Below are 12,576 nucleotides of genomic sequence, written 5' to 3' on the forward strand. Positions count from 1 at the left end.
GTTATTCTCTGTCTCTGTTTGCATGAAAGCTCTGAAAGGCTTTGCACTCAAACTTGTCTTTGTAGTCAGATCTGCTTGAACTGACTGATGGTTTGGGTGAGTGGAAGGTGCCCTTATGCTTTGGAAGCTGGTTGTCCATTATTCTATGCAGGATATAACCCATATAGCTAAAGCTACTGCAGTAGTGACCATTCACATATATGCTGTTATGGTAGATTTACTTACACAACTATACTTTCTGAGGTGTCTCCTGGATTCATCCCTTATGAAGGATTTTCTTCCTCAGGACAAAGTAGACATTTACAAAGATCAGTTTCTGATTCTCTCTCCACCAAACCATTAAAATCAGCCAGGAAATATCTCAGGATTCTTGGTTTTATGGTATCTAGAATTCTCATGATTCCTCAGTTCAGACGGTGCTTGTGGAGCTGTTTCCAAACAGAGTGAAAGTGCAGGGTCTGTGGAACAAGCATGACAGACCAATATATATAAATGTGAAAGAAATGATGGCAGTAATAAATGCTCTCACATCTGTAAACCATCTGTGGACTGTTGGCCATCTGCTAATAATCGCAAACAACACCACAGAGATGTGGTACATAATTGGAGTGGAACCAGATCGCACCCACTTTGTTGAATAGTTAAGATAGCCTTGGACCTAGTAACTTCATCACTTTGTATCCCTTCATTCTGCCTACATTCTGTCAGAGCAAAAGATTGTTTAAGACAAGTTGATCAGGGCCAGGACAGACCCTTATGAATGGAGGCTGAACCTGATGATCTTCAGGAACTGATCCGTCGTTGGGGAACTCCTCCAATAGATTTGTTTGCCTTCATTCACAGTAGACATTTATAGAGATTCTGCTCTATAATTCCCTGCAGGCAGGCCTGGAAGAATGATGCCTTCTCATTCCCATGTATAGGAATGTTCCTTTATGTCTTTCCACCCATTCCATTGATAACCAGAGATTTTCTTAAGATGCAGTGTGTTGACTCCATTTTGGCCCAGGCAAAAGTTTTTACTCATTTCTTTTGGCAGTGGCCAAAGACAATTTATGAATTTCCACACATAATGAACTTAATCTCACAGAACAGGGGGTGTTTGATAAACTCCAGTCTTCAACTTCTTCAGCTGATTGCCTGGATAGTAGAATTTTTATATCTTTTAGGCACCTGCTTTCTGAAGGCATAACAGCAAGTACTAAAACAAGCTAAGAAACCTATTAGTAGAAAACCATGTATGTATAAGTGGAGATGGTGTTCTGTTTGGTGCCAGAAAGAACCAGAACCATTTTAAGGCCTGGGTGCATCTAATTCTGCAATATTTTTGTGAGTTATTATCCTCTAGTCTTTTTTAGTGTTTGAGAAATATACAGTTGTTGAACATTTCACCTTGAATGCCCATAAGTCCCTACCTTTCTGCCAAGCTTAAGTCGAACAGTTTTTGAAAGAGGTTTTACATGGTTTCCACTTAGAAAACATGTGCCTTATTCTTGGGATCTCAATTTTGTTCTAGTGAAACTTGCACTTTTTCCATTTCATCCAGCTCACAAAGATATAGAAGTTCTGAACTTAGAAAGAATGAATGTTAGTTATTGGTCTCTATTCTGCAAGAAGAGCAGCTGAGTTAGTCTTTTGTGATGAGTCAATCTTATCTTGTTTTTCATTTGTGCCTAAAGTACTTCAGAGTTTACTGTGAGTCAGTCTATTTATATCCTTTTCCAGGTCCAAAAATAATGGGAAATAGTTGTAAATACTCTATATGTCCACAGGCAATGCAGTTGCTTTATTGACTGGACTAAAACCTTGAAAGTTCAGATTGACTGTTGTTTGTTTCTTATAAATATTTAAAAGTCTGGAACAAACTACCTATCTATATCAAACAAAGCTCCTCATTAGCACTGTTCAAGAAAAATCTTGATGATTGGATAGGAGATAGGAAATTCACCCTGGGGATCACTTCTGTGGCTCTGCTCGACAGTGGCACAGGAAAATAATTTTCTTGGATGGCGAAAGCCAGGGTACCTTTGGCTAGGCTTATATAGGCCCTAGGACCAATAGCCTAGTACCTACCTATGAAAGAAGAGACAACTGGTGTCAGAACTGACAATTTCTAAGCAATTGTCTCATAGTATTGTTTTTTATCTACCATAACGTGTCACTTCCAGGCAAGATCAGACCCCACTCTACCAGGGCACGGGCTTCTTCTATGGCTTTTTTGGAGAGGGGTAGACTCTAAAAGTATTTTAGATACAGCAACTTGGTCCTCTGTGCATACGTTTACAAAACACTACAAATTGGGTTCTTTTTCCAGGTCCAGATCAGGTATTGCCAGGAATTTGCTAGGAGCTCTTCAGCAGTTAGAACATGTGGACAGTGCCCTAAAGATATGGATACTGAGCAGTTGTCATATATCTTGGTATGATAAAATAACCATTTGTAACTTAGGCTGCTACATCAGTGATCTTTTCAAATATTTACTGTAATGTTAACTTAACGTACACAACTTTACTTTCTCCTCTGGAGTAATTTGGCTGGAGAGGATTTGGTCACAATGACTGATGTTACCAAAAACAGGCATGAGTATTTGTTCAGGATAAGTGGGTTGAGGACTTTCATACTCCAACCTACACAAGGGACCCATGCTAATGATGAGAGGGGTGTACCCCTCTATTGGCCAGTGTGTGCCCACCTTAAAGCCCAGCAGCCCTGGGTCAGTAAGCTACTGGCCATCTGGTGTCCAGTTACCTAGCTTGGGTTACCTGGGATAGCGCTGTTGAGTGAGTGAAAGCTGAGCATAAAGCAAGCTAATTTTCTAAACATGAACTAAGGGTGTAGGTTCATTGACAGGATGCTGCTTGGAAGTGGATGAAATGATGGTAAGGATTAGTTGGAAGGGCAGATTAGCAAAGCCACTTGGCTTAGGATACAAATTCTACTCGTGGGTAGCTGGACTAGAAATGGTGTGGGAATTGTCTTGATAAAGAGGGAGAGGCGTAAGAAGATAGTGAGGGATGTCTTCAGAATTAGTGACACACACCCATGGCAGTCAGACTCCATTGTAAGGATAGGGTAGTATTCATGATCTCAGCATATGCCCCACAGCAGAGTTGCAACAACAAGGAAAAGAGTGCCTTCTGGCAGCATTTGCATGACCTGCTAGATAAAGCAGGACAACATGACTTGATGTTAGTAGGAGATGTGAATGCACATACTGAACATACAGAACAGGTTCTGAGGACTGCTTGGGTCCACATAGGTGGGACAACATGAATAAAGGAGAGGCCAGTCTACACTTCTGTTTGACATAAGGCTTGATGGTGGCCAGCATATAGTTTAACAAGAGAGAGAGTCAAAAGGTCACATATAAGAATGGCCAACGTGCAGCTCAGGTAGACTTTCTCCTGGTAAGGAAATGCAATCATGGTAGACTCAGTGACTGCAAAGTCTTCCTCAGTGAAAAAGTTTTCCCACAGCATAAACTACTGTTTGTCACAAACAGCTGCAAGTAGTGGTCAGAAAAGACTGTACAATCAACAGAGACCAAGCTGAATATCTGGAAGTTGACTGTAAAGAAAGCACAAGAGTTCAAGGAAATACTCAGGGCTTTAGCAACTCAGTAAAAAGAGTAAACAAGTGAAGATGAAGAAGAATGGCAGAGCCACAAAACATCATGTTTGAGGACTATAAAACAGATGTGCAGCTGAGCCAAGTACAGAAGTAAGACACACAAGGAAAGCTGGTGGTGGAATACAAATGTCTTCTGTCAGGTTCTGTAAAGTGACTCAGCAGATAGTACAAGAAACTGTATCAGGCTGCAAGCCAAAGACAGAAAGATAAAAAAAGTTAGTCATGAGACACACTTCATAATGCCAGCAAAAGCCTTCTTACCAGTCCACAGGGCATTGGAGGCAAACTGAAGGATTACTTCCAGCAGCTACTGAAAGAAGATAACCCCTCAGAAGCTGTACTGCTCCATACACAGCCAAAAAGGAAAGAAGACAATGAGCCAACCCTAGGAGATGTAAGAGCAGCACTAAGGAAAATTAAACCAGGGAAAACAGCAGGCTCAGATGAGGTTACAGGAGTTATGATCAAGGTCTTTGGTAATTTAAGGGAGAAATGGCTCCAGAGCATACTTGTAGCAGTGTGGAGAGAGAGGCATACCCCAGATGACTGGATAATAAGCATTCTAGTGTCAATGTACAAGAACAAAGGGGACATTTCACAACTGTGGGTAGTACAGAGGTATCAAACTCCTGTCACACACTGCATAAAAGTGCTGGAGAGGGTGCTTGACAAATGAGTATTCAGAATAGTAGAAAGTAAGATTGGAGATGAGCACTTTTGATTCATAAAAGGGTGCAGCACAACCAACCCAATATTTGCAGCGAGATAGTTGTGAAGAAGCTAGAGAAGAGAGTCCGACTGAGCATTCCTAAACTTGGAGAAAGCTTATGATAAGGTCTCAAGAAGTCTGATTTTGGCACTACTGTGATAGTTCAGAATCCTGGAAATATTGGTAGAATTAGTGCAGGCTATGTCCAAGGACCCAGTGACTCATGTACGTCTGGGTTCAGCTTTGAAGCCCACTTCTGCTCATACTGGTGACCGACGGGACAGATCAACAAAGCTGCTGTATGCAGATAATATAGCATTGCAAGCAGACTCTGAAAAAGAAGTTCAATAAACTCAAGAGGTTAGGCACAAAGCCATATGTTACACTGTATATAGCCAACTGGCTCACAGACAGGACCCAGGAAGTTAAAATTGGGGGGTTCACCTCTATAAAGAGGCCAGTCACAAGTGGAATCCCTCAGGGATCAGTCCTTGGACCACTCCTTTTTAGGCCAATGTCAGCAGTCTCTGAAGAAATCTGCAGATGATTGCAAATTAGGAGCTGTCATTGAATCCCACACCAACACAAATGTTCTTCAAGAAGGCCTGATGCAGACAAACAAGTGGTGTCAGAGCCATGGACTAAAACTAAATGCCAAGAAATGCATAATAGTATCCTTCAGGAAGTCGTCCACCCTTGGTAACTTATCATATTGACAACACACCCCTTAGAGCTGACCCAGTAGTCAGGGACTTAGGGGCACATATAGACAGTAATCTAGCCTTTGATCATCCTGTATCTACAGTAGTGAAGAAAGCATTCTATGTTGTGCAACTTATAAACAAAGGTTATTGCATCTTGGCCCAAGGAAGTCATTGTTCCACTGTATTCAGCATTCAGCAGACCTATCATTGAGTACCCCCTTTGGTATGTTTCTAACCAGGCATGTCCAACATTTGGAACATTCACAGAGGTTCCTCGTTAAAAGAATACAGGGCATAGGAAGAATGTCCTATGCAGACTGCCTCAAGACCCTATTCCTGTATTCTGTTTCTTATAGGCTGTTGAGAGCAGATCTATGCCTGGCATACACCTCCTGCATATCCACAAAATACGCAGCACCAGAATTACATGTTCTAAAGACTTAAACCTTGCCTGTGATATAAATAGGACCTGATGGAGGGACAGGTATGTATCCCATAGACTACCCAATCTCTGGAACAGGCTCCCCATCTATGTGAAGTAGAGTTCCTCCCTAATCCAATTCAAGTGTAACTTGGACAGTTGGATGGGGAACAGGAAATTCATCCCAGGCTTGACACCTATGTTTTTAATGAACACAGGCAGCTTGTAAATGTTTCACCTCCCAGGCCCCTGGTTGTAAACGTTTCATTTCACAAGTCCCTGCTTACACTTATCAAGGGTGCCAGAACTTGCCAGAGATTTGGGATGCATGGCTAGGTTTAAAAAGGCACTTGTGGTTGTTATCCTAGTAAACACGTATGAGCCTATAAATTATAGGAGAATGGAATGCAAAACTGAAGACACACTGGATGAAACTAAATACAGATTAGATGGTTGTCATCTCTACAAAGGATAAAATCAAAAGAAGCCAAAAATTGAGATGAAAGAGTTAACAGCTTTGTGTATCTGTGAGAGGTAGTTGAGAAGAAGGGAAGTCTGAATGAGGAGGTCAAAGCTAGAATCAGTTAGTCTGCAATCGAAAGGCACAGTGTGTCAGGGGTAGTGTGCAACAGAAATATGCCAAAGAAGCTGAAAAGTAAGGTGTACAAAATAGTGGTGAGACCAGTACTACTGCATGGTACAAAAAACGAGTAGAGAAGGAGAGCAATTGAGGAAGCTAAAGGTGTTGGAGATGAAGTACCTGAGATGGGTGATAAAATTCTCACTGAGGGGCAGATGAAGAAATGAGAATGTCAGAGCAGAAGCCCAAGTAGCTCTGATTGCAGAGGCAGTCAAAGAAAACAGATTACAGTGGTTCAGGCATATGTGCGGGAAAGCACAAGACATTGTGGTGGTGAACATTTGGGACAGACAAGAAGAAGACAAGAGAAAATGAGGGCATCCAGCAAAGAGATGGATGGACTGTGTGAGAGAAGACCTGTGACAGCCAGGCATGAGTGTCTAAGAATGTAGGAGAGTGGCACTAAATAGAGAGAGAGATGGCAACAGTTGATGCAACACCATGACCCCATGTAGAAAATGGGGAAAAGGGGGTTGACTTGGAACCATGACTGCATGTGGTCTGTGCACAATTTTGACTTTGAAGGGCTTTCTGTAATCTTACCATCGAGCTTTCAGTGTCAGGTGTTGCCTCTTTGTATTTTGGAACTGTGTTATAACATTTTGTGGTTGTGCATGCTCCTGTTGTGAGACTTTGTCCTGATGTTATTTACATAGATTTATGTTGTAGTCACCATCTCAAGTGATCCTGAGTTGGTTGTGCCTGTGTTTGTTGCAGGACATTTTTATTTACAACTATTTGCCTGGCAAATAAGTTACTTCATTTTATATTGATTTATAGTTATTTGATACAGGATTTGTTTTGTTTTTAGTTAATTTACTTGTAATTTAAAATTTATTTTATTAATTTTCAGTTTAGTACATATATTCGAGTACATTTGTTTAGATAACTCATTAAACATTGTAATGTGTTTTGTTATTTGTATGTTTCATTTGTGTTGCTTCATATTGACTTTTTGTGTTGTTTCTAAAATTTAAGAGTATTAATAGAGTGGCATCTGAAGTTTAAGCTCTAATTCAGATTTAATACAATCTTTTCTTATTTTTGACAGCTGTTTAAATTAGAAGACTTGAGGAAGCAGCGCCTTGAGGACCTAGCCACATTAATCCAGAAGATCTACAGAGGATGGAAGTGCCGCACACAATTCCTGTTAATGAAGAAGAGCCAGATTGTGATATCAGCTTGGTTTAGGAGATATGCGGTAAGTTAATTCACCCCAACACACACAAATATATTCAGTCACACAAATATCTATGCATGATGATCTCATTCTTTAGTTATTCAGAATAATATGCAGGTCTGATGTTGTCAATTTTCATTCATTCCTTAACATATGGGTTCAGATCTGATCCTTGGATCCAGCTTGGCCACTGGTTCACAGCTCATGGATCCTACAAGCTCTCGAGCTCCTCCCTTATCCACAGTGCCGTAGTCTCCCTCATTTTCCAGATCTCGTTTATCACCATTATGTACAAATGTGGTCACTGAATCTCTCTGGCAGTGTGAGAAGTTATTTTTGCTTTTATATCTTGTCCCTGTTCACACCCTCAGAGCCTTGGCATTTGATAGCTCGGTTACTACTACTGCCTCGGGTGGGGTGTCTTTTGGTCGGAGGGAGCCTGTATGTCCAGAAGCATGCCTTCTCAGCTCTGATGGTTTCCTTCTCCCTGGAGCATTCTGCCTTTGAGGTAGTAGAGTGAGTGTTCTCTTCTAGAGATCAGGTGACTCCTTCCCCCTCGGGTCTTCCCTCTGGATGTCAGATGTCTTTGTGTCATGAGCCTGAACGTTCTACTCCATAGGGACAGCCAGCCCAAAGTCTCCAGGCTACCCAGCAGGGAGTAATTAATACATCTGGTATTTCTCTGGAGTATCCCACTGAAGAAGTCCCTAGGAAGAGAAAGTGCAAGGGGAGGCACTTGGACTCCCCTCAGGAGTCAGTCACAGAGGATACTGATTTCGATGAAGGGGGAGGGTCCCCAGTGTTACCACCTGCTGAGATCTCATTCTGAGACATTTTAGAGATCCTTAAACAAAGGGGTGTTTGGTCTATGGATAAACTTCTCAAGAGGAATTGGTATTCCTGGAGGCATTTGGTACTGGCCCATCTACTTCCTGGGCAACTCCGCAGTCAATTGAGCTCATTGATTTGATCTGTCAGCGGGCGTGGAAGGAACCTAGTACTCTTGAGCTGATCCCCAAGAGACCAGATGGGATCCTGACAGCACTGAAGAAAAGGGAATTCTGGAAGAAAGGAGTACCAGTGGATGCTGTGGTCAAGAACTTGTAGAACAGAGTTCCTCTCTTCATCCCCCTAACAGGGAGTCTAGGGTACTGGAGAGGTTTGGGAAGTGTTTGTATGCCGCAGTGACCTTTGCTTTGGCACACTTCACCAGATTACAGAGGGATTTGATCAGGGAACTTTCAAAATCTCTCTCTCTCAGGGACCAGTACTTCTGAGGCCGAGTCTTCTGCTGCTTCACAGTTGGTGACATCAATATATTTCACACTCATCCATGAGGCTTATTTTACGTGCAGCTGAAGGAGCCTCAAGAGCAGCGAGTTCAGGCATTTCCATCAGGAGGCATGCCTAGATGCATCTGTGTGATTTTTGTGGAGCCCTTCAAGTCATCCTTCGTCAAGTCTGCTTTTGACGGAAGTTTGTTATTCGGCCCCAAGGTGAAAGACACACTCTTCAGGTGTGAGGAAGATGGTAAGACCCTGTCTGCAGTGGCCATATGTTTTGAACTCCTCAAAGAACCTTTTTGAGGAATCAATAAGGTGGTCGGAAAATGTGGTTCAGGAAATCCCAGAGTCCATTCCATCATGATCCACATGGACAGAGTTCCCCCTGGGGCAGAGGGGGGAGCTCAAATGGGAGATACCGCCCATGCAGCAGAGGAGGCCTGCAGAACCAGGGGTCTTGAGATTCTTTCTCTGACAGACCTATCAGTGCTCCTGAAAGGAAGCCAAATTGGCCACCACTGGAGGCAGTCAGGGGATGCTTGTCCCTGCACTAGAGAGCATGGCTGGACATTACAAAAGATACTTGGGTGCAGAGGATTATTTCCAGAAGTTATATAATTCCCCTTTCCCTACCCGTTTCATTACTAAATTAAATTCCTGATGTTCCACCCAGTCAGAGGAAAATAGCAGCTCTAGAAAAGAGTCATCTAAGAGGTCCCCCCAGACCCAAAAGTATCCAGAACTTACTCAAGATTCTTTTTAGTGCCAAAGAAAACAGGGGACTGTGAACCAATTTTGGATCTCAGCATTCTGAACAAGTCAGTTCAGCATACCAAGTTCTGGATGGTTACAGTTCAGTCCATCTTTCTGCACAAGGATAACTGGATGTACTCAACATATACATACATGCACATACGTGTGTGTATATATTTGTAATTTAGAGCTGTGGTTATCATCTTATGATGTGTCAGAATGTGTCACAACTGAAGTGATATAATGTAAATAATGTCATGGCCAGGGAAAGCTAGAGCTTGTCCTTGCATGTAGTGGGTGTAATGCATTAAGCTGATTTGGGTAGGCTGCCAGTACATAGTAGGACATATGCGTACCATCACATGCACTTTGCAAACATATCTGGAGCGGTTCTGAGCTTACCTGATTTAGCTATATTCATGTCTTTGTCAAGTGAGAGAGAAGTGATCCCTCAATGAAAATCCATAAGGAGACAGAGAAGATGAGCAAAATCCACACAAAGGGTGCCCCAGTAAAAAGGCAGGCCTGGGAATCAAATGCCTTGAGGCAGCAGTGTCATTCACTACAATGATTCATAGGTTCATAGGTTCATACTAGGTTCATACTAGGCTATCTGCCCTAGGGCATTTATAAGCCTAGCCAGAATGTGTTTGGCTTTCGCCACCCATTTTAAATTTATTTTGCTATGCCCTTTTTCGAGGTTAGTATATAGGTTCATAGGTTCATACTATCCTTGTTTCATTTTCTGTCTCAGCTGTTGAATATATTGGATTCGGTTGCATCCAAAGCTGGCAACTTTCAGACCTTTGGTTCCAAGGCTTAGACTCCTCCCCTCTACCTGTAATTCACTTCCACCCTGGTAATTCCTCAGATTTTGCTGCTGCTTGTTTGTCAGATACAGTCTCAAGGGTCTCTAGAGTTTAGTATCCATTTTGCCTTAATGTAGTGTTAGCTCTTTAGTAGAGTTGTTTTTTCTTCCTTGGGTATAGTTTTCCTGTTGGATGTTCCTGCCTTTTCTTGTCCTCCCATATAATTGTATATTTAAAAAAATGTTGTATACCTTTCTCTCTAGTGTGCAAACCTCTCTGAGAGAGTAGTTTGTGGCTGTATAGCTTGGTGTATGTTGTGCTGTTGTCTCAAACTAGTCTGAAATTACTGCTATTGACATTTTCCTGGCCACATCCAACAAGTTTTCAGACTTTAAAAATTGTTCTTCTTGTGGACAGAAAAATTTCCCCTCAAGAACTTCATTCAAAATGCGGGTATTGTGTAGGGACTTCTCATCATTATGAGGATTGCCAGTTGTGTTCTGCATTTGGGACTAGGGGTCTATTTAACCACAGGTCTAAATTCATTCTACAAGGCCTTCTTCCAGCCCTCTCTGGTTTTCTCTTGTCCAAGGGAACTCCAGAGAAATTGAAGAGCAAAAAGAGAAAGAAAAGGATGGGGGGGGGGGGGATAATGGCAGATGCATCTTAGGAAAAATGGTCAAGAAAAGGGTCTCCAGACCCTGCAGAGGCTGAGTCCAACACAAAATTCTTCAAAGCAATCAGAGCTTGTTTCTTCATTCTGACCCTGTTCAGATTTGTTATCCTACTCCTCCTTTATAGTTGTATCGGGATTCTCCCTGGAGCCAACCAACCCTTGACTCTGATTGCCCATTTTTCAGCCAGTGAAGTCCTTGAACAGGTCCTCTAGACCACCTCTGATAGCCACCTTGATTAGCTCATTATGGTCATCAAGGAGCTTGTCTGAAGCAGATGTGGATAGAATGATGCAGACTTTCCTGAGGGCTTGGATTCAGATCGGGGTCCTCCCTGCTTCTTCCACTCTGAGAACACCAGGACCAGCCCTTGCCACATCTATCTGGTTTCTTCTTCTGCAGTCTGATCTTCAGATCTGGTGGATGTTCTTCGTGTTTCACTGTTGCAGTCATCACACTTGGGTTATCTGCCTGCAGGTAGCCCTCAGTCGGCCCGAATACCAGAGACTTAGTATTTCTGCATCGGATGCTGTTGCTCCAGGACTGACATCAGGTTGTCAAGGGTATAAAAACAGGCAGATGATGCCATTACGTCAGTCTTTCTTATTGAGGAGCCCAAAGCAGAAGCAGTTCGCAAGTGCCGGTCGGCCTCATTTTCGTTTTCGAGTTTAGTAATCCTGAAGTCTTCTAAAGCTAAGTACCCCGTTGGGGATCCTTTTTTCTTGCTCTAACTGATGTCAGAAAAAGTTAACAATTGTCTTGCCTGTGGAAAGCAAATACCTCACAAAGATTTTCATTCTTACTGCATCACCTGTTTAGGCCCAGACCATGACATCCCTCGCTGTTGGTTTTGTGCCTTATTTAACACCCGAACCATTCGTCGTCGGGCTCTCTTGGTTGCTAAATTCTTTTGCTCTCGATCTCCGTATTCTGAAATGGCTTCGGTAAGCCATCTGACTACCAATATTCCAAAAAAACATAAAGATAAATACAGAGACAGACCGCATAGGTCCAAAACTGCCGACGACGCTTCCATTAAGCTAGTCACCAGTCCACTTCGTAGCCCCTGATGCCCGCTTCAGTGGATTTGCAGGCCTCTACTGAGACCCAATTGGAGTCCGGTATGTCGGGAGACTCTTCATTGACTATGGAACTTGCATATGTCTCTACCTTGGATGACTGAGCAGGCACTGGCTTCTGAAGTAGTTATTCGCTCAACCAATGTTAGACTCAAACTGATGACAACTTTTTTAACCAAAACTACCGAGTTTCTTAGGCCCAGAGTATGCACTACGCCTTGAAAACCGACGACCAAAGCACATGCACCTGCTCCCATGCCACAAAAGCAAATGCTTAGAATGGCTGAAGACCTTATTACGCTGATTAGGGGAAGTCAGCCTTCCCCTGCTAAGAGACAGAGTCCAGTCCCCTTCAGCTTCTAAAGACCAGGAGTCCGATGACTCTGAAATTTCTGATTATGAAGACATGCCCTTATCTGCTTATGAGGATTCAGATGCAGAAGAATCCATTCCTTCTGCCTCCCCTCCAGAGGATTTTTCTTTTGGTGAAACCTTGCATACCTTACGAGAGCACTTCCACTGGGAATGTCAAGACTATCCTCAGTCCAAAAAGAGACTTGGAGAATTTCCAGAGCTGCCTCAACACAGACCCTTAGCAATACCCCCTGTCCTGGATGTTGTGAATGATGTTTTTATGGAATCCAGTCTTACACCTGACACTTTACCTCCTGGCCCTAGGAAACCAGACAGGTAC

General features: G+C 42.7%; 1 protein-coding gene across 4 annotated transcripts in view; it reads left to right on the plus strand.

Moving 5' to 3' along the window:
- The window catches only part of MYO1B (myosin IB), a 2,891,345-nt gene that overhangs the window by 2,389,245 nt on the left and 489,524 nt on the right, over positions 1-12,576 (plus strand). For all 4 annotated transcript variants that reach the window (XM_044075201.1, XM_044075202.1, XM_044075203.1 and 1 more), the window contains one exon: positions 7,156-7,305. In XM_044075201.1, coding sequence (XP_043931136.1) covers positions 7,156-7,305 — 150 coding nt within the window. The remainder of the gene's footprint in view (positions 1-7,155; positions 7,306-12,576) is intronic.

The sequence above is a fragment of the Protopterus annectens genome, chromosome 6.part0, assembly GCF_019279795.1.
Source record: "Protopterus annectens isolate FY-2018-M chromosome 6.part0, PAN1.0, whole genome shotgun sequence".
Lineage (NCBI taxonomy): Eukaryota > Metazoa > Chordata > Ceratodontiformes > Protopteridae > Protopterus > Protopterus annectens.